Here is a 20,875-nt window from a genome sequence, read left to right as displayed (position 1 = left end):
GCCACAGGAATAAGGCTGGGCTGTGACCTCCTCCACAGCCCAGGCGCCTGGGGGAGGGACCATGAGCTCCAGTTCAGGGGGCAGACAGGGAACGGAGAGTCCACACTCCCCCCAACCACAGAACTGGCTTCTCCTCCACTGCATTCTCACCAGCCATACCCCCCACCAAAAAAACCACCTTACCCAATGGGTGGTTTTGCAGCGACACCCAGCCCAATGAAGTTACCTGGTGGGGGCCTTGGGGGATGGGGCCCCTGGAAATGCACACAGGCAGTGGGCGAGCCGGAGGCTGTGTGAGGCCTTGCTTCCTGGGGCTGGCCGGGAGGTGCCTCAACCATCTGTGTAACCCGAGCCCGCTGTGACCAGGACCTGCTGTTTCCCCATCCCAGCCCTCTCCTATCAGCATCAGCTAAGCATTAGTCAGCAGGTGCCAGCAGGGAGCCACGGCCTAAGGCAGGCCTGCAGTTAGACCAGCACCGGGGGAGGGACCAGGAGAAAGACCTCTAGAGTGGAAGCCACAGCCCCTCTTCCTCCTGGGTTGGGCAACAGATCACCATCCCCAGCCAGCCCTGGGGAAGCGGGAGGGGTCAGCTTGATCGCAGGTACAGCGCTGGGGTCCTCAATGTGGCTGCTGCTGACCACAGCCCCTCTTCCTCCTGGGCTGGGCAACAGACCACCATCCCCAGCCCGCCCTAGGGAAGCGGAAGGGGTCAGCTGGGGCACAGGTATAGCTCCAGGGTCCCCGCAGCAGCTGCTGCTGACCACAAGCCTGTTACTCCTCCTCCAGCTGGTTTCCCACTCCGGTCCTGAAAGTGCCTCCCTCAGCTCCCATCTCTTGCCCAGGAGGCAGCCAACATCCCAAGCGCTGCCACAGCAGGAGGCTGGGCCTGCAAGTGTGACCCGCCTGGGGAGGGACAGAGGGAAAGACCACCTCTGTTCAAACAGCAGCCTTCTCCCTCCCCTCGGGGGTTCCCACAGGGTCTCCAGTCTCTCTCTGGCCAAGAGGTAAGGAGAGGCAAGAAAGTTTCAGGAACATCAGCAGAGAAGAGACAGGGCAGGCTAGAGGAAGCGGGTTGTAGGGTGCCTAAGGCTTTGGGCTGGGCTTTGGGAGGCCAGAATATGGGCAACTGGTAGGCTCAGGTAGGGCAATCTGCCCCACAGGTATTCTGGGAGACAGAGGAGAGGGGACATGACAGCCGTCCCTCACTGCCTCCCGGCTGTGGCTTCCAGGGGCCTCGGCTCAGACCAGACGCACCCCATGCACCGGATCTCGGTTCAGCCAGGAAGCAGGGCCCACGGGCCTCCACGACTGCCTGGACAGTGATCCCCAAAGAGCCCCCTCACCAGCTGGGGAGCCCCCAAGGGGAAGGTGGCTTTGCGGACCATCTGGAGACATCAATGGGCCATGAGGACAGGAGGAGGCGTGGACATCCTCACAGCCTTGACGGAAAATCAAAGCAGAGCTGGAGGCTGGGCACAGTGGCTCACACCTGTAATCCCAGCACTTTGGGAGGTAGAGGCGGGCAGATCACTTGAGGTCATGAGTTCAAGACCAGCCTGGCCAACATGGTGAAAACCGATCCCTGCTAAAAATACAAAAACTAGCCGGCCATGGTGGCACGTGCCTGTAGTCCCAGCTACTCGGAAGGCTAAGGCAGGAGAATTGCTTGAACCCAGGAGGCGGAGATTGCAGTGAGCCGAGATGGTACCACTGCACTCCAGCCTGGGCAACAGAGTGAGACTCCATCTTTAAAAAAAAAAAAAAAGGCAGAGCCGGAGGCCGGGTGGCTCTCAGAGCCTGACAAGGAGGCTGTGGGGCTGGGCTGCCCTTCCGGCCGTCCGAGGGGCAGGAACTGGCTCAGCCTGAGCTTCACACCCACAAGAGGCTGAACCCAAGCGGTACTCCAAGATGAGGCAGGGCTATCCTGTCCACACCTGTGTCCAGGCCCCAAGGGCCACCCTCTCCAGGAACTCAGTTTGATGGTCCCTCAGGCTGAGAGGCTGTCAGGGGGCTCTAAGGTGCCCAACGTGTGAATCGGTGGGTTCTGATGTGTGAGAGCTCAAGTCACTCCCCCCACCGCCAGGGAACAGGAATGAGGAGCCCCCACTCCCAGTGCCCGGCAGGCGAGAGGCAGCCACTGGACTGTGTGACCAGGTGCCACCAGACCCCGAGGGCCCATGGATATGGTACATGACCACTTTAGTTTTAATGACCAATGCCTGTGCAGCAGGTGCTGAGGGGCCTCAGCCCCAAGCAAGGCTGGGTTCCTAGAACCTCCCCCTCTGACCCTGGCAGAAGGATTTGCAGCTGTGGAGCTCTTAAGATTTTTTTTGGTAGCAAACAAAGCATGGGGCTGGACGGTGGACCTATGAGTGCCCTCACTTGAATGCAGATATAGACAGAAAAGACAGCAAACATTTGTGAACCAAAGGAATGGCTCCTGCGTATTGAACTTCCACTTACCGGCCCTTGTCTGGTATAAAGTGCTCAGGAACTCTCCGACAGCTTCAGTTAGAAACGTGCTTTTGTTTGGCTATGTGGAAAATTCTATCCACACTAAGATACGTGATGCTTCTGGTCCTCCCTACGAACGTTCTATGCTTTCTGGGTTTATGATTTGGAATTTGCAGATCTCTGCCACCTTTGTTCCAGAGTCACAAGGATCTTGGATGCAGGAAATGTTTTCTATGTGCAAGGACCCCCTCTCCCCTGCCAGGGTCCATTGGCCTCTCTCTGTCCACAGGTGTCACCCAAACCCTCGCACCTGCCGCCTCCTCTTTCTAATTACCTCCTGCAACTCATCAAGAGCTTCCCCACCTTGAGAGCTAGGCTGCTGGAGACACACAAGGCACACAGAAGTCCGTGAAATGACACTGAGCATGTATTAGGCACTTACTGTGTGCCTGGTTTGGTAACAATAAGTAAAATCACAGTGCTCTGGGCACATCAGTACACTTCCTTATGTTCATCCTCCCAACAACTCAATGAGATGGCTCTCTAAATGGGGAAACCGAGGCACAGGGAAGTGAGACTGGCCCAAAGCCACAGGTTAGGAAGGGTAGGGCCAACATTCAAATCCAGGTAGTATGGCACCAAATCCCAGCTCTTCACGTGAAAAGCATCTTGTAACTCCTCGAGAAGGCTGGGACTATTATTTTCATTGTACCGATGAGGAAATCAAGACGCCAAATGGCCAGGCAGCCCTGGAGCCAGGAGGTGGGCCCAGTGGCTTATGGGAGCACATGGAATGGAGCCCATGTGAGGCTCAGGTTGGGGTCCCCCATCTTAACCTGGTCTAAGGGATGAGGTGACCGGGAGTGTCAGAGACACTCTGGGACCAGCCATCCAGGTGCTCTGCATCCAGTTCCAATGTGAAGCAGGCAAGAGTGGACAACCTGCCACCCAGCAGGGCTGCTGTCCGTATCCCAGTGGCTCTTCAAAGCCTGGCTAAGCAGAGCAAGACCGTCCTCAGACCAGAGTGACCCCCAAGCCACACAAGCACTCAGTTATGCTTCGGAGGATGCAGGACTGGGAAGGTCTTCCTCCCACTGCATCCTCACCCAGTTCCTCCGTGGGGCAGCTGGCTCCAGGCACAGACCCAGATGTCCCTCTCCCTGCCTGCTGTCAGCACATCCCTGGCTTCACTGCTGCTTCAGGGAGGGGCCCGAGAGCTCCCTGGCCCTGTTAATCATCACACTCTGTTCAGAGGGCCGGGGCAAATCAGCACCGATTTGCCAAGCATCCAGCAGCAAAACCATGGGTTGGAAAGGGCCACAGTGCTGCTCTGATCTGGCCCCGTCCAGGTGCTGTTCTCACCAGCTCCTTCCTGTTCCTGGCCCCACCTCTCAGGTACCATGAGCTCTGCAGATCCAAAGCCAAATTCACCAGCCCTTGACCCTCTCTAGCTGGGATGAGGGTGAGGCCTTTGTCCAGGTGCAAAAGTTAAGGGAGTGCCAAAAAATCCAGGAATCAAACAATATTTTAAAGCAACATTTTAAACAAATCAAATTCCAGGCTGAACAAACTCTGACATGGCTGTGCACGTGCAGGGCTGGGCCTGTCTTTATTTAAAATTCCAACATTTGTTCATCATGGAGGTTACTCTGTATCATTTCAATATTTAAAAACACTGCATTAAATACTATCTGTGTTGATTCCTGAGCTCTTTCGTGTCCCCTTACATTGTGCTCCTGACAAGTGCCTGACACACCTTGCCCCAGTCAGCCCTGCTCTCTAGGTGCTCTCCTGGGTCTGTCCTGCCCACGCTCCTCGCAGCCACCAGGAGCCACTGAGCCACTGCGTCTGCCTTATTTTGCTCCTTATGCCTGTGCGCCGTCCACCTCACCGTGCTTCCCTCATGTGCCTTGGTCGCACGTCAGCTCCAGACAGGAGCCCGTGGGCTGGAAGCACATACCAGTGCTGCATTCCCCCACCTCAGTGCCGGGCACAGGGCAGCACTGGAGATTTTTTTGTTTTGTTTTGTTTTTGAGACACAGTCTCACTCTGTCACCCAGGCTGGAGTGCAGTGGTGCAATTTTGGCTCACTGCAACCTCCACCTCCTGGGTTCAAGCTCTGCCTCCTGGAATCAAGCAGATTCTCCTGCCTCAGCCTCCCAAGTAGCTGGGACTACAGGTGCACGCCACCACGACCAGCTAATCTTTGTATTTTGTATTTTTAGTAGAGATGGGGTTTTGCCATATTGGTCAGGCTGGTCTCGAACTCCTGACCTCAGGTGGTCTGCCTGCCTTGACCTCGCAAAGTGCTGGGATTCCAGGTCTGAGGCACCGCGCCTGGCCAAGATTTCTTGAATAAACAAACATTCCCAGGATGGAGATCTGCCCAGGGAACGTGCTCAGGCTCTGCCTCTGTACCTCTGCTTGCTGTGCCCAGAAGCAACCCAGGTGCCTCTACCTGGCCATATCCCCGTCCTCACCCAGGCCGGCTTGTCCCACCCTGTGGGCCAAAAAAACTATCTAGTGGGTGGTGACCAGCGTTTCTTTTTTTTTTTTTTGAGACGGAGTCTCGCTCTGTCGCCCAGGCTGGAGTGCAGTGGCGCGATCTCGGCTCACTGCAAGCTCTGCCTCCCGGGTTCACACCATTCTCCTGCCTCAGCCTCCCAAGTAGCTGGGACTACAGGCGCCCGCCATCTCGCCCGGCTAATTTTTTGTATTTTTTAATAGAGATGGGGTTTCACCGTGTTAGCCAGGATGGTCTCGATCTCCTGACCTCATGATCCACCCATCTCGGCCTCCCAAGTGCTGGGATTACAGCCTTGAGCCACCGCGCCCGGCCTTTTTTTTTTTTTTTTTTTTTTTAAATTTGAGAAGAATACACTCACGAAAGGCCAACGGCGACAACATCCAATGTCCCTCAGCTGATGAAGGCAACGTGTCTGTCCACAATGGAATGGTCCATTCCATGGTGGAACATTACTCAATATTCCACCTGCTACAATGTGGATGGATCTTGGAAACGTGACACCAAGCGGAGAAGCCAGACACAAAGGCCAAACATGCAATTCTCCGTACAAGAAATGTCTAGAATCGGCCAGGCGCAGTAGCTCACGCCTGTAATTCCAGAACTTCGAGAGGCCAAGACAGGAGGATCACTTGAGCCCAGGAGTTCGAGACCAGACTGGGCAACATGGTGAAACCCCATCTCTACAAAAAATACAAAAATGAGCCAGGCATGGTGGCACAGGCCTGTAGTCTCAGCTACTTGGGAGGCTGTGGTGGCAAGATGGCTTTAGCCAGGGAGGTGGACGTTGCAGTGAGCAGAGACTGAGCCATTCACTCCAGTCTGAGTGACAGAATCAGACCCTACCTAAAAAAAAGAAAAAAAAACAAAGAACGAAAGAAAAAAAAGAAAAGAAAAGTATGGAATCCACACAGATAGAAAGGAGATACGGAGGAGGAGGGCAGGATTGATAGCTAAAGGCTACGGGGTTTCTTCTTAAGAAAAAAATTTTCTAAATTTCTCAAATTTCAATTTTCTAAAATTGGTTGTGGTGATGATGGTTGCACTACTCTCTGAATAGACTGAAAACCATGGAATTATGCACTTTAAATGGGTGGATTGTATAGTAGCTTACTTAAATCTCCATAAAGCTGTTTTAAAAAAAATGAAATAAGCCTTCCCTCTTTCCAAAACAAACAAACAAACAGAGAGAGAGGGAAAAAAAAAGTAGAATATACCAAAGGGTAGCACAGGCATGGTAAAGGTAAGAATTCCATCATGGAAATTTGGTTTCATTTATATACCGTCACCTCCCACCCCCACCCCATACAGGTGTGTCCTGGGTCGTGGTGTCAAGCGCATGTCTTTCTGGAGGCTGCAGTCCAGACTGATTTTGAAAGCCACTCTCTGGGCAGCTCCAAACTTCTCATAATTCCTGAAGCCCTTGGCCTGCTGGGACCACTGAGCCACCCCCAGACCCAGTCCCCTGTCACTACCTACTCAAGACTGCAGCCGTGGGGAGGGGGGCTCTCTCTTAAGGGTGCAGCAGTCCTGTGGCTTCATCCCCTCTCAGAATACATATCACCCTGCACTGCACACATGTGCCTCAACATGGAGCATCCCAGGACACCAGCCACAGCCAGTGATGTTTGCACACTGACCGATCGATTATGCTCTGCTAACCAATCATGTCAATCACCCCGCTGCACGCTGTCCTCACTAAGTGAGCTAAAGTAACCCCCACGGAATAAGCCGAGGGATTTTAAATAAGCTAAAAGACGCTTTTCTAGGAAAAAAATAAGTAATGAATTTTAAGAAGAAAAACTCCAAAACTCAAAGACCCATGGAAAAAATTTAAATTTTTAAAGTGCTAGACTCTAAAGTATCAGGCCCAGATGGTTTCACGAGTGAATTCTTGAAAAGTTTTAACAAAGAGATTATTATGTTGCCGCTTAAAATGTTCCAGAACACAGAGGGGAAAATAAATGCATCCAAATTGTTTTTGCTAAGCCAGCACAATACAGACACCAAAACTGATAAAAATAGTACACACACACACACACACACACACACACACACACACCCCACCCGCTCCAGACCAAGCTCGCTGCTGTGTATCCAGGCAATACCATCTACCCCTACCTCGCTGCTGAAACCAAAATACATTCCAATGGATTCATGATTTCAACATGTAAAAATGAAACCACAGAAGTACTAGAAGAAAACGTGGGTGAAATTCTTTCCTATAATTTCAGAACACAGGAGACCTCTAAACAGGACATGAATTCCAAAAGCTAAAAGGGAAAGCAGAGACTTGACAACATCAGGATAACAGGATTAAAATGTTCTGTGTGGAAGAACATCCCAGAAATAAAATCAAAAGTAGGCAGCCGGGGACAAGACACTCATACCTGCTGTGATAAACATGTACAAATAACTTTTTTTTTTTCTTTAGACAGGATCTCACTCTGTCACCCAGGCTGGAATGCAGTGGTACAATCACAGCTCCCAGCAGCCTCAAACTCCCAGACTCAAATGATCCTCCCACATCAGCCTCCCAAGTAGCTGGGACTACAGGAGCACCACCTCACCCAGCTAATTTTTGCAGAGATGCGATTTTGCCATGTTGCCCAGGCTGGTCTCGAACTCCTAAGCTCAAGCAATCCGCGCACTTCAGCCTCCCAAAGTGCTGGGATTATAGGTGTGAGCCACCACGCCTGGCTTACAAAGTACTCTTTTTAAAACATTTCAACAAGGAAAGGATGAACCATCCAAATGAAAAGAGAACACAAGGCCCTGGTCTGTAACATACGAAGAGATAATCCCTCTCGCTTGACCGAGATGCACAAAATAAAACACCAATTGGAAAGCGTCTGGCCCTCAGACAGGGGTGAGGGGCACAGGACCTCCCTGCTGGACCATCACAGCACAGGGCCCAGCAGACAGTTGAGCAGGCCGGCGAGGGGAGGGAGTCCTAAAAAATTCTAGTAACCACTTTAGAGGCCAATTCAGGAACAAGGATTGATTTTTTTTTTTTTTTTTTTTTGATACGGAGTCTGGCTCTGTCACCCAGGCTGGAGTGCAATGGCGCGATCTTGGCTCACTGCAACCTCCACCTCCTGGGTTCAAGTAAATCTCCTGCCTTAGCCTCCTGAGTAGCTGAGATTACAGGCACAAGCCACCATGCCCAGCTAATTTTTGTGATCAGCCCATCTAGGCCTCCCAAAGTGCTGGGATTACAAGCGTGAGCCACTGTGCCTGGCAGATCAAAACACATCCTTGACACAGAAATTCACTCTTAAGGGCTCATCCTACAGTCATTGTGTGCACATGTACAAGTGTCAGAACATCTGTTGCAGCCTCTCAATCACAGTGGGCAGCTGGACAAGCCTGGCAGGGCCATGGGACATCTGATGACACAAGCATGAAAAGGAACGTGCTACTTTGGGAGGCCAAGGCAGGCAGATCTCGAGGTAAGGAGTTCAAGACCAGCCTGGCCAACATAGTGAAACCCCGTTTCTACTAAAAATACAAAAATTAGCCAGGCAGGGTGGCGGGCACCTGTAATTCCAGCTACTTGGGAGGCTGAGGCAGGAGAATCACTTAAAACTGGAAGGCAGAGGTTACACTGAGCCCAGGGAGCCCATATGGCACCACTGCACTCCAGCCTGGTCAACAGTCCGGTCAAAAAAAAAAAAAAAAAGTAACATGCTACATCTACAAGTGGCAACAGTGTTGTCAAATGGAAAAAATAAAAGCTGGTTGCAGAAGTCTGATTTCCTTTGTGTTCTTGAAAAGTCTAAATTTACACATTGACTTTTTTTACACAAGCCCTGAATGACTCTGCTCAAATAAAATTCAGAAGAATGCCACACCCAGCTGTCAACATGGCCACCCCTTGGGAAAGAGTTGGGGAATGGGAGAGAAAAACTTCCTTTCGAAATTTCATGTGATCTTCATTTTTTATCTAAGAATGACTGGGCATTGTTTTGTTTTGTTTTTTTGTTTCCAGATGGAGTCTTGTTCCGTCACCCAGGCTGGACGGCACTAGCGCAATCTCGGCTCACTAAAACCTCCACCTCCTGGGTTTAAGCGATTCTCCTGCCTCAGCCTCCCTCCCAAGCAGCTGGGACTACAGGCGCCTGTCCCCACACCCGGTTGCGCATTGCTTTTTAGGATGAAGAAAGGGAAAGGTCACAGGGAGAATGGGAGCCAGAACACAGAGCAGGGCTTCTAAACACCAGCTTGCGGGCGGTCGGGAGAGATACGGGGCGACGCCACCGGCCTGGAATCTACGGATGGTATGAGGTGCTGCCTGGGGGCTTCAGACAAGGCCTGCCTGCTGATTAAATCAGGGTTGGGTTCGGCTTTTGTTTATATGCTTGTTTAACACGAATCCCCCAGGCGCTCCAGCCCTGCTTACGAGTTATCACTGTTGACTCTCACCACGCTGCACAGGAAGAATTGTGCCCACTTCCACACTGAGAAGACGGACTAGAGAGGAAAGCCACTGGCCAGGGCAGGGGCGGCCGCCCAGGCAGTGTGAGGGCAGAGCCAGCGCTCCTCTGCCATTTCCCCACACACGAGTGGGCCAGGCATGACAGGCATCTACGTCGTAACCCCTGCGGGCCATTTTGGAAGGCGGGAGATGGAATCAGTGATCTCCAGGGCCATTTCCAGTTCCAGGTTTCAGACTGGGGCGGTGGAGTGGAATCGAGCTTGACCTGTGACTGTGGACAAATCACTTTCCCCCTCACCTGCACTGGATGAGACCAGGAATCTCCACTCTGGGTTCCTTACGAGTCCCGGGGCTCCACAGAGGACACCCAGTAGTGGGATGGGGGGACGGGGTTGGGGGAGCTCCATGCCTCAGAGCATCTCCACTTTAACCCCTTCCTGGGCTCAGTGTTTGGAGACAACGGGAAGGAAGCTCAGCCCTGGCCATGGGCTACTCGAGCCTGTCAGTTACAGCCCAGACCCCAGGAGCCCCCTTGGACTGCAGGAGAGAGAGTCACTTATCGCACCCACAGAAAACCCCAGAGAGGAAGTGGAGTCCAACCGAGGAAGCGCCTCCAGGCAGCTCTCGGACATGAGGTCCCAGGTGACACAGTGTGTCAGGGTGGACCACACGGCACCCTCCCAGGCTGTCTGCTGGAATCCAGGGTCTGGTTAGGGGCTGCCCACACGTCGGGGCCCCGGGCGGGGAGTCTGAGTGCACTCCTGCAGGGTTGAATGTGCCCTCTGTCCACACCGCACAGAGCATGGCTGTCTGGCCAGGGCACGCCCCTCCGGACAGGCTCGCCATTGTGCAGACCCTCAATCCCGGCAGCTGTCCCAGGCCTGGGAGGCTGCGGGTGCAGACACAGCTCCTCTCTCTTCTGGCAGCTGCTCTGGCTTCCTGGGACAAGTGCTGAGAGGAGGCCTCACCCAGTGCCATGTGTCTGGGGGCTGGGGCTCCATCCTGGGGCCAGGCTGGGTGGTCAGGGCCACAGAGCTGCAGGGGGCGGAGTGGAGACACCACCCCCAGTGCCTGCCTCCTGGCCCCACCCTTCCCCGCAGCTGCCCGCTCTATTTAAGGTATTCCACAGCTGCTCAGCACCCGCTGCATTCCCAGGCCAGCCCTCCTTTCCTCTCACCACTGCAGGGTACTTGGCAGGCAGCTGAGCAGGCCACGAGGGGAAGGGTTCTCTTCCTGGGCCCTGCAGCCAGGCCCTGTTCTCTGGCCCCACCCCATCCCACCATGAAGGAGACACACCTGGCCTGGCCACTCCTCCCGCATTGATCCTCCCGTTCCCCCAGCACACGGGGGACTTCCTGCTCTAGATCTAGGTCTGAGAGGCTCCAGGGACAGCTCGGAGAAGGACGGTACTTGTTCTTAGAAGGGAAAGAGAGAGAAAGAGACCCAATCCCAAAGTAAAAGGGGACCTGGGTGCCCTCTGGAAGCAGCTCAGGAAAATGGGAGGAGGTGGGAGCAACGGGACCTTCTGAGTAAGGCAGCCTGGCAGGAACATGGGTGCCTTCTGGACACCCGGCTTTCGCCCCTCCAGAAGCAGAAGCACACAGCCCCACACAGAAAAATGCTGCAGGCTCAGGACCCCAGGCATGACACAATCCAAACTCACTGCTTCATCAGACACCAGTGAGTCCTTCGATGCTTACCAAGGCCCCCTGCCTTACACCTGGTACTGGACAAACCTGCAGACCCTGCCTCAGGGAGTCCACAGTCCAGGGATAGGCTCAGAGCCTATGTGGGGTGTCCTGTAAACATGGGACCAGGAGCTGGGCTGTCTATGGGGCCCTTCCTCCCTAAATCACGGCAGTCACCTTCTCCCCGACTTCACAGTCCCTGATCCCCACCAGGAACTTCTGGGGCCTAGCAGGTGTTCCTCCCTTGCAGGCTGATGCCCACCCTCCCCACCCCCGACTCCAGCTCAGCTCTGACCCCACTTTCCCCAAAGCCACCTCTTCAATGCTCTGTGTTGGGTGGTTCCAGGGAGCCCTGTACTTCGATTAACCCTATACTCAATGCTGTACTGGCAGCCCTGCTGTCTGAGCTGAGATTGCTCCCTGTTCTGTCCCTGGAACACAAGGCCTGGTGCGGACCAAGTATGCGAAGAGCCACGCCCACCATCATGGGCTTGGGGGGCCTGACTCCCAGCTCCCTCAACGCTCCACCCACACGACAAAGATTTCCAGACCCTCTGGGTCACAGGAAAACTACTGAGTCATGCTGCCATGTCTACCCCGCCCCAATTTTATACCCATGGTCACAGTGGCCCCAGCACCACCGTGGACTTCCTTCTTGGTTCTTGGGGTGGGTGGATACATGAGCTCAGCCCCCAGCCACCTCTGCAGATGCCTCTGACAAATCAAGAAATTGAGGCTGGGAGGGGCGAAGTGATGGTTCAGTACCAGCTGGCTCATGGGGCAGAGTCGGGACATGCCCAGAACTGAGCTGGGCACCAGGCCTGGCCTCCCTCTTGCCCCCAGTGAGTATCCCAAGAAGGCAGAGAACCAGGCCCACGGACGAGCACTGAGCTGCCTTATAAGGTAGCTCTGGAGAAACTTGGCTGGTGTGGCTGAGGAGCCAGAGGGGGGTAACTTCGGTGGGGGGGCTCTGAGCCAGCGGCCAGCCCTTGCAGTCTCAGTCCTGGGTGCTGCAGCCCAGCCCCGCCCCACCCAGAGGCACCCATGTGGGGGGCAGGGAAAGAGCAGGGATCCGGGAGAGGAGGCAAGGCCGTCCCCACCCAGAGCCTGAGAGGACCAGGGATGACCCCGAAGGACGAGGGTCCTTCTGTGGGAGGACAGCAAGGAGGGTGCCAAGTTCAGGGGCAGGGCCAGAGCCTCAGAAACCGAGAAGCCACCGCACCAGCATAAAGCTCAGACCTCACCAGGCCGTGGGGCGGAGGAGCAGGCAGGGAGGCCTCTGCCCTCTGCAGGTCCTGTCTTCCTCTCCCTCCCCTTCAACCATCTAGGTGCCTACACTCCTTCCTGAAATGCTGACCCCTTCCAGAACCCCCACACTGAAGCTGACACCCACCCACTGAGCCCTCCAGCACGACCTCCAGAGGAGACACCAGGTGCCCTGGGGGTAAAGTTGACCAGGAAAGTTTCTGCTTGGTCCCTAGGGACGTCCCAAGGGGGTCACTACATCTCTGCAAGAACCACAAAAAAAGCCATCCCCCGTCTCACCACCAGTGGCTCACTCCTTCAGCATAATTTCACGGCGTACCTATTATGTCCAAGTCACTTACTTGGTATCTCACGGGATTTCTTTCTTTTTTTTTTTTGAGACAGGGTCGCACACTGTGTCCTAAGCTGGAGTGCAGTGGCACAATCTCAGCTCACCACAGCCTCAGCCTCCTGGGTAGCTGGGACTACAAGCACATGCTACTGCGCCTGGCTAATTTTTTGTATTTTTTTGTAAAGACGGGGTTTCTCTATGTTGCCCAGGCTGGTCCCAAACTCCTGGGCTCAAGCAATCTGCCTGCCTCGGCCTCCCAAGGTGCTGGATTTACAGGCATGAACCACTGCACCCGGCCTCTTACGGGGTTCTTCGTAAAAAACCAAGACAGACTGGGCACGGTGGCTCACACCTGTAATCCCAGCACTTTGGGAGTCCTGGGAAGCCGAGGCAGGTGGGTCACAAGGTCAGGAGTTTGAGACCAGCCTGGCCAATATGGTGAACCCTGTCTCTACTAAAAATACAAAAGTTAGCCGGGAGTGGTAGCCCGCGCCAATAGTCCCAGCTACTCAGGAGGCTGAGGCAGAAAAATCGCTTGAACCTGGGAGGCGGAGCTTGCAGTAAGCCGAGATCACACCACTGCACTCCAGCCCGGGCGATAGAATAAGACTCCGTCTCAAAATAAAAATAAAAAAAAGAGAAGCAGAGGTCAGGGTTCAGGAGGTCAGGGCAAAGGGGTTGTGAGGAAAGGTGTGGGAGACCAAGGGAAGAGCAACGCAGGAGAAGCTGGGAAGCAGAGAGGTGTGAGCTGAGCAGGAAAGTCAATCAACCGTGGCCGGGCCTACGGTGAGTGAGCAGGGAAGGCTCAGGATGGGAAGAGATCTCAGCAGTGCTGTGCTTTGGGGAAGTCAGTCTGAGAGCAATTCAGCCGGGCCCCAGGAGACCCTGCCCTGTGCCTGCAGCTCTGGGGTGGAGACAAATCACAGCACAGACACCCTCTTGCAGGCAGAAGCCAAGGGGGTGGGCATCTGCTGAGAGGGCATGGAACTCCCTCCCTGATCCCTTTCCCCATATCCCTTTCCCCATGGTGCCAGCTGGATCCCTGGTACTCGGGGTGCAGAGGGGCCATGGAGATTGGTCAGAGCTGTGCATGTGGGGGCTCAGGGAGCTCCCAGCCCAGCCCACGTGGAGGGGCAGAAGGGGATGGGGCTGCTGGACCTGCAGGAAAGATGGGCAGGAAGCCGAGTTGGAGAGAACTGGATGTGTGTCCAGAACGGTTGTGACACAGAGAGGGAGAACAGGAGAAGCAAGCAGGTGGTGCCTCAGAGGAAGAGCTAGTGGGGCTCAGGCCTGGGTCCCCCGAGAAGCCACTCTCATTGGATTTCAAGAGCACCCCTCCATCGGGAAGGCCTTGCCCTCATCTCTCCCTGCCTTTCCTCCACCCGGACTTGCTCAGGCCCTCAGGACCGTCAGCCCAGCCCACGGACCTCTCCATGCGGGCTGGACTCCCACCTGCACAGGTCCCCATCCGGGGGTGGCCGGGTCTGGGATGCTGATGGTTTTCTCCCATGCCCCGACTCCAACATGTACATCCTCTTCCATGGAGAAAGCCACTGTCCCCCCAGAGCACCAGGCGCCTGCCGCTCTGAACGCTGCCGCCTCCACGTGGCCTGCCTTTCTCTCTCCTTCCTGGCCTGATGAAATTGCACTTCACTGCTGGGGAAGCTCCCTGGGCACTCCTTGTGTCCCAGCCATCCTGCTCACGGCTCGGTGAGCTCCCGAAAGCAGAGCCTGCAGGATGTGTCCCTGGGTCTGGCTCCCAGTGCACTCTCTGGCACAATTTAGGGGCTGAGCTGTGTCTGCCCCTGGAGGAGGATGTTCTTGTACATCCCCAGGGACATCCCCCCACCTGTCCCCCAGAGCCAGGACCATGTCTCTGTGCATCCAGCACCAGCCGTCACCAAGATCTAGATGGCCCAGTGACAACTGCCTCCCCAGCCACATCCTGTTTGACTCAGCTGAGTGTGAACACATCAACCCAGGAGGTGGGTGTATCCGGCACGTCAAACAAAGGTCCTGCACCAACAGAAGGCTGGGGAGGAAACAGCCTCCTGCCACTCTGCAAACTGCCCATCCCTTTGGCCTGACACCATGCCACTGGCAGCCGCTGTCACTGAGTCTAGGTGGCTGGGGCGGGGTGGCTCTGCAGAGTCAAGCTTAAAGAGATGGGAGAGGGAACACGGACTTGCACACTGAAGGCTGGAAAGGACGTTCCAAGGCCCACTAGCCTCTGGCTACTCAGTGTGTTCCGATGCCCCCTCTGTAGGAAATGCAGAGTCCCAGGCCTCAGACCTGCTGAGACGAATGTGCGCTCCACATGCCCGTGAAAGCATTAAGAGCACTGGTCTCCCCCCGACCCACACCCTCTCCAGGCCCCACGTCCTCCCAGCCCCCAAGCCCACTGACCACTGGAGAACTCTCATTCAAAAAGAAAAACCAAAAAGGGGTTGGATGGCTCATGCCTATAATCCCAGCACTTTGGGAGGCCGAGGCAGGAGGCTCATTTGAACCTAGGAGTCTGAGACCAGCCTGGGCAACTTAGTGAGAACCTGTCTCTACCAAAAATTTTAAAATTTAGCCAGGCATGGTGGCATGCAACCTGTGGTCCTAGGTACTTGGGAGGCTGAGGCTGGGGGATCTTGAGCCCAGGAGGCAGAGGTTGCAGTGAGCAGTGATCACACCACTGCACTCCAGCCTGGAGGACAGAGCAAGACCCTGTCTCAAAAAAGTCAAAGAAAATGGAAAGTAGGGACTTAGAGAGATGTGGAAGCAACACAAGGATCCACCGATGGAGGAGCAGCTACACAACACAGGTGCATCACACAACAGAATATTATTCAGCCTTTAAAAGGAAGGAAATTCTGCCCCATGCTACAGCATGACGGATGAACCTTCAGAACGTCATGCTGAGTGAAAGGAGCCAGACACAAAATGGGCCATTATTGTATTTTTCCACTCACACAAGGTTCCTAGAGTGGTCAAATAAGTTCATAATAAAGACACAAAATAGAATGGTGGCTGCCAGCAGCTGGGGGAGGGGCAGGGTGAGCTTGTCTAACGGGGACGGAGCTCATTCTGGGAGGATGAAAAGGGTCCCAGAGATGGACAGCGGTGGCAGCTGCAAAACACCGTGAATGTACTGAATGCCACGAAACGTACACTGCAAAGTGGCTACAATTGCACATTGTATGTTGTGTATTTCACCACAATTAGAAATAAGAAAAAGGTAAATCAAAAACCCAGACTGTACTGTTCATCCAACCCTAAGAAGGCTTACTGAACATAGTACACTGAGTTCGGATCCTGTGCCCAGAATCGGACCCGGCTCTAGAGGGGCTTCTAACCCAGCTGGCACCTTAACATAGCCCCATGGAGCCACGATCCCTGCTGGGGCCAGGGGGCACGCTTCTGAGAGGAGACCCAACTATGTCCCACAGCCTGGCAGTTCCGAACAGGCCCTGCGTCCCACAGGACTGGCACCAACCCCCCGCCTGTAAGCTCCACGTCAGCACGGCTCTGGGCTTGAGCCCTCCCAGGACACTGCTGGAGCCCCATGGCCTCTCTCCTCTCACCAGAAGGGCACCCCCAAATAAAACTGTGTGCAGCTATCACAGAGTCCCCTGGTCCAGGAATCCCTTCCCAGTGCCCTGAGAGTTTTGTCCTGCAGACTAAGGTGCTCCTCATGTTTCCCTCCCTCTGCCACAACCATCCCTCCTGGGGGAGGAGGAGCAGGCCATGAGCTCCGATGCAAGCCTCAGGAGGCACACGTCCCTCCTCCCTTCCCCAAGCCCTCAGACTCTGCTGGGCACATCCAGGCAGCCTGCAATCCCTCAAGCAGGAGCTACCAGAATGTGACAGTCCTTCCAGAGCTCTCAACCCCACCCTGTCCCACACCCCTGCATGAGCCTGCCCTGGTTCCTGCATGGCTCCTCATTCTCCAAGTCTCCCAGGCCCTCCAGGGACACACAGCAGACAGAGGTCCTACCAAGGCCCATGGTGACCAATAAAGGAGGCTCCTTGAAACCCAGAGAATCTTTCCAAACTCTCACTCAAGTCCCACTTGGAGCATCTTGGCATGTTCCCATCAGGCAGAGAGCCACAGCCACCTCTCCTGAGCTTGCAGACTCCCACCCCCATGCATTCCATTCTTTCTGGGTCTCCAGGGTAGCATCCCCCACCCATATCCAGCTTCTTCCTCCAAGATCCTGTGGCAAAGCCAGCAACCAGGTCCCCATCACCACTGCATCCAAGACCCAGTGCTCTGCGACTCACCCTCCTGGCTCCGGGGTGCAGCCTCAGCCACAGGGGGCTGGGGCTTGGGCTCCAGCCTGCTCTGCAGCTGAGACACGGGGGCGGGCTCTGAATTCTCCAGGGTCTGGGCTGGGCTGGGGGCGACGAGCGCCTCAGCAGGCTTGGGCATCTGGATCTCCACCCTCTTGGGGGCTGCGTCGGTGGCAGGGGCAGTGGGCACCTCGGGGATCTTGGAGGCGGGGGGCTCCATCCTCCGGTGGGCTGACTCCTGGGGTTTGACAAGGGTGATCTCCGTCCTCCGAGGAGCCGGCTCTGGTGTCTTGTGGCCCAACACCTCAGCCCTCTTGAGCCCAAATCGGGACGGCCCAATGGCCCCGGCGTTCTCCACCTGCTTGGAGGAGATGTCAATGGACAGCTCAGTGCGCCGGGACACCGGCTCAGCCGCCTTGGGGCCCGAGAGCTCCACCCTCCGCAGGGATGCCTTGGGGGAGCGCTGGCTTAGGGAGTCCACATGGCGGGCCGAGGGCTCTGAGTTCTTCACGCCCAGGTCCTGGAATTTCTGGGTGGAGCTGGCCACAGTGGCTCGGAGTAGGGGAGTCTGGACCCTCCGGGGTGGGGTGGAGTTGGGTGTCTCGACCTCCTCGACCTCAAAAGATCTTTTCAAGGCTAAAAAATAAAGAGAGGGAGTACAATTGGTGAGTGGACGGCTCGGAACACTCCGTCATGTTTCCTGCTAAGGAGCAGAAGAGGAAGGCAGGCAATGCTGCGCTGAGGGCCCCGGGGCTCTTCCTGTCCTTCATGTCTCAGCAAGCGCAAGGGACAGCCTCATCCTAAGACACCCACAGCAAGCGAAAGGGACGGCCCCATCCTAGGAGACCTGTCATGAGTTCTGGGGCAGAGATGCAGGCTGGAGCAGGGAGACGCTGCCCATCGTGTCTTGCCATGGCCACGGCGCAAACCACACAGCCTCCCCCTCCAGCTGCGTCTACACAGGAACGTTCTAGTTCCAGAGAAGACTTTTATTTCTTTTCTTTCTTTTTTTTTTTTTTTGAGATGGAGTCTTGATCTGTTGCCCTGGCTGGAGTGCAGTGGCACCTCCTGGGTTCAAGCCATTCTCCTACCTCAGCCTCCCCAGTAGCTGGGATTATAGGCACTGGCCACCATGCCTGGGTATTTTTAGTAGAGACGGGGTTTCACCATGTTGGTCAGTCTGGTCTCAGCCTCCTGACCTCAAGTGATCCACCCACCTCAGCCTCCCAAAGTGCTGGGATTACAGGCGTGAGCCACCGCGCCCGGCCTTGATTTCCTTCTTGTCGAGGCTGTTTTTATCCTTCCTCACCTCCAGCCAAGGCACACACCCGACACCACCAGCAAACACTTCTACCACCAGCCACAGTGGGGGACACACCTCCAGCAATAAGTGACCACAACTGTAACCCATCAGAACCACAGTGAGAAGAAAACTCTATCAATGACACCAAGAGCAGACACTGGAGCTTTCAGTGCCGGCGAGGTGCTGGGCTTACCGCGCTCATCACATCTACAGCCGCTCAACCCTGGGACGTAAAGAATACCAATACCCCCAGCACAGATGGGGAAAGTGAGGCATGGGGTAGACCAGAGCCAGACTGTACATCAGGCTGGTACCAGAGCCCAAGGTTCTAACCGCTTGGTTGTCCGGCTCCCCCAGCTTAGTCCACAGGAACCAACTTTCTCAGTCATCAGCCTCTCCTGCATCTTCCCATCCAATACTACAAACCCATGCAGTGATTCCCACCACCCAGCTCCCACCCTGCAGCCATCCTGCCTCTTGGAGGCACCAGGGTCTGCTCCCTCAGAGGCAGTGGGGATGGTACCTGGGAAGTTGCCACCTCCAGTCCCCACAACCACACTCCAAATGACAGCCAGCTGCTCCTGGTTATCAGGGCCAGAGCAGGGAGGGGCCCACATGGCAGGCACATTCACCAGCTCCTTCCCTAGACCAGGCTCCCAACACAGCTCCCCCAGCAAAGCCCCCCTGGAGACCCACAGTGTCTTCCCCAGGCGCTCCCTGCCTCACCAGGCCAGAGTCCAGGTCTCATGGGATCCCACCACTGCCTCCCCTGCCCATAGGAAAAGGGATAACAGTTGGTCCCCAGCCCACAACAATAGCTCTCCAGGACCATTTTAGTGCCTTCCCCTCACCTGTCCCTCTTCCTCCAAATGCACTCAGGCACTGGGGAGGGGAAGAGGAAGCCCAGCCCCCTAATCCTGGCTGCATCAGCTGCCAGCTTCCTGGGCAAGGCAATCCTGTGGGCGCCCTCTCTAAGCCATGGGCACCTCTCCTTCTTGGTGGACACAGACAAAATCCTGGGTCACTAAGCTCAGCCTCCACCAGAAGCTGGGCAAGGAGCCGCATGGACTCCGGGGACCTCTCAGTTGTCACAGGCCCTGTCTCAGCTCCATCACTGCCCTAGAGGATATGGGCCTGGCGTGGCCAGAGCTATCCACTTCTCAAGAGAGTAGAAATCTGGATCTTTATATGCTATCTCCTCGTCCTTAAACGCTTGCATAAAGCAAAACAAGCCCTTTTTAAAACACCAAGCAGCCTGGCTGACATGGTGAAACCCCACTTTACTAAAAATAAAAAATTAACTGGGTACGGCGACGCTTACCTATAGTCCCAGCTGCTCGGGAGGCTGAGGCAGAAGAATCGCTTGAACCCAGAAGGCAGAGGTTGCAAAGCTGAGATCATCTCACTGCACTCAACCTGAGCGAGAGAGCGAGACTCTGTCTCCAAAAACTAAAACTAAAAATAAAATAAACCACCACAGGGCCAAACAAAATCAAATCCACAGGCTGTATTCGCTTGTGGGTCCAGTCATGACCTCTGACTGATTGCGTGGCTGCAGGGCAGCAGGATCCTGAGCCCCAGAATCAGGGATGTGCCAGGTATGGGCTCCCACCATGGTGCCACTCTGCCCCTCTGCCAATGCATGCAAACTGCTGGCTCTGTTCGGACTCTGCAAAAGCCCCAGGGCTCCAAGGAAAGGTTGAATGTCCACTTCTACCAGCCAGAAAGCCCAGAGTTCAATGTCCAGAACTGAATGTCGTAAGATGGGCTTACCTAGCTCATTACATCTCCACCCGCTTAAACCTGGGCTGTAAAGAATATTATTACCCCCCATACAGATGGGGAAAGTGAGGCATGGGGTAGACACAGAGCCAGACTGTACATTGGGCTGATGCCAGAAAGTGCAAAGCTCAATGCCTGGGTCCTCGTGTGGTTCCCAGGGCCTCCCACGGTCCTCCGATCTGCCCCCTGCCTCCTGAACACTGTCCAAACTGTCCCCACATGGTGTGCTGCTGTCTTACGGGCGTTGTAAAGCAGAGGCCGGCTTCCAGGTGTCCTCAGCATCCTTCCGTGTGGCCAAGTTGGAGAACAGAAACTAGACAAGAGAAGGCCTTGTCCCAGGTCCAATCCAAGAAAACAAACGACCTTCCCTGGGAGATCCGTTGAACCCTCTCCTTGGAGAGTCCCCTTGGAGACACCCCCCAATGGCCGGCTCATGATTCAGGACCCTGCACCAAAGCAGAACCCTCCCTGGTGTGAGCTTACAATTGAGTCTACAGTGAGGATGCAGTGATTTATTCCAGCCAGACCGACACGCACAAGCAGATCATTCTAGAACCAGAGCTGGCCCCTCCCCCAGGGCACTCCTCCTTCCTCCAGTTGTCTGCGTGGCTGGCGCCTCACCACCTTGGCCATCTGCGCAAAATGCCCATGTGTGCTGGTCCCCAGCCATCCTCTCATCTCTTTCAATGCTTGGTGTGTCTTTTCATGGATGGGTCCCTCCGTCCCCACTGGCTGGCCTCTGTGCTTACTGTCCGGCTCTATGATCCATCTGGGTGTTCCGTCTAGCACCACCCCCATGCCCACTAG

At 55.2% G+C, this 20,875-nt stretch overlaps 1 protein-coding gene across 6 annotated transcripts in view; it reads right to left on the bottom strand.

Annotated features, from left to right (window-relative positions):
- The window catches only part of SEPTIN9 (septin 9), a 215,970-nt gene that overhangs the window by 82,439 nt on the left and 112,656 nt on the right, over positions 1–20,875 (bottom strand). For 4 of the 6 annotated variants that reach the window (XM_033182325.1, XM_033182327.1, XM_033182326.1 and 1 more), the window contains one exon: positions 16,975–17,619. In XM_033182325.1, coding sequence (XP_033038216.1) covers positions 16,975–17,619 — 645 coding nt within the window. Of the gene's footprint in view, positions 1–226; positions 301–14,551; positions 14,619–16,974; positions 17,620–20,875 lie in introns of those variants that run through there. The other 2 variants (XM_033182335.1, XM_033182329.1) reach the window with 2 other exon arrangements.

The sequence above is a fragment of the Trachypithecus francoisi genome, unplaced genomic scaffold, assembly GCF_009764315.1.
Source record: "Trachypithecus francoisi isolate TF-2019V2 unplaced genomic scaffold, Tfra_2.0 Lachesis_group20, whole genome shotgun sequence".
Lineage (NCBI taxonomy): Eukaryota > Metazoa > Chordata > Mammalia > Primates > Cercopithecidae > Trachypithecus > Trachypithecus francoisi.
The sequence above is the reverse complement of the archived record's forward strand: the minus strand, read 5'-3'. Positions and strand labels throughout refer to the sequence as shown.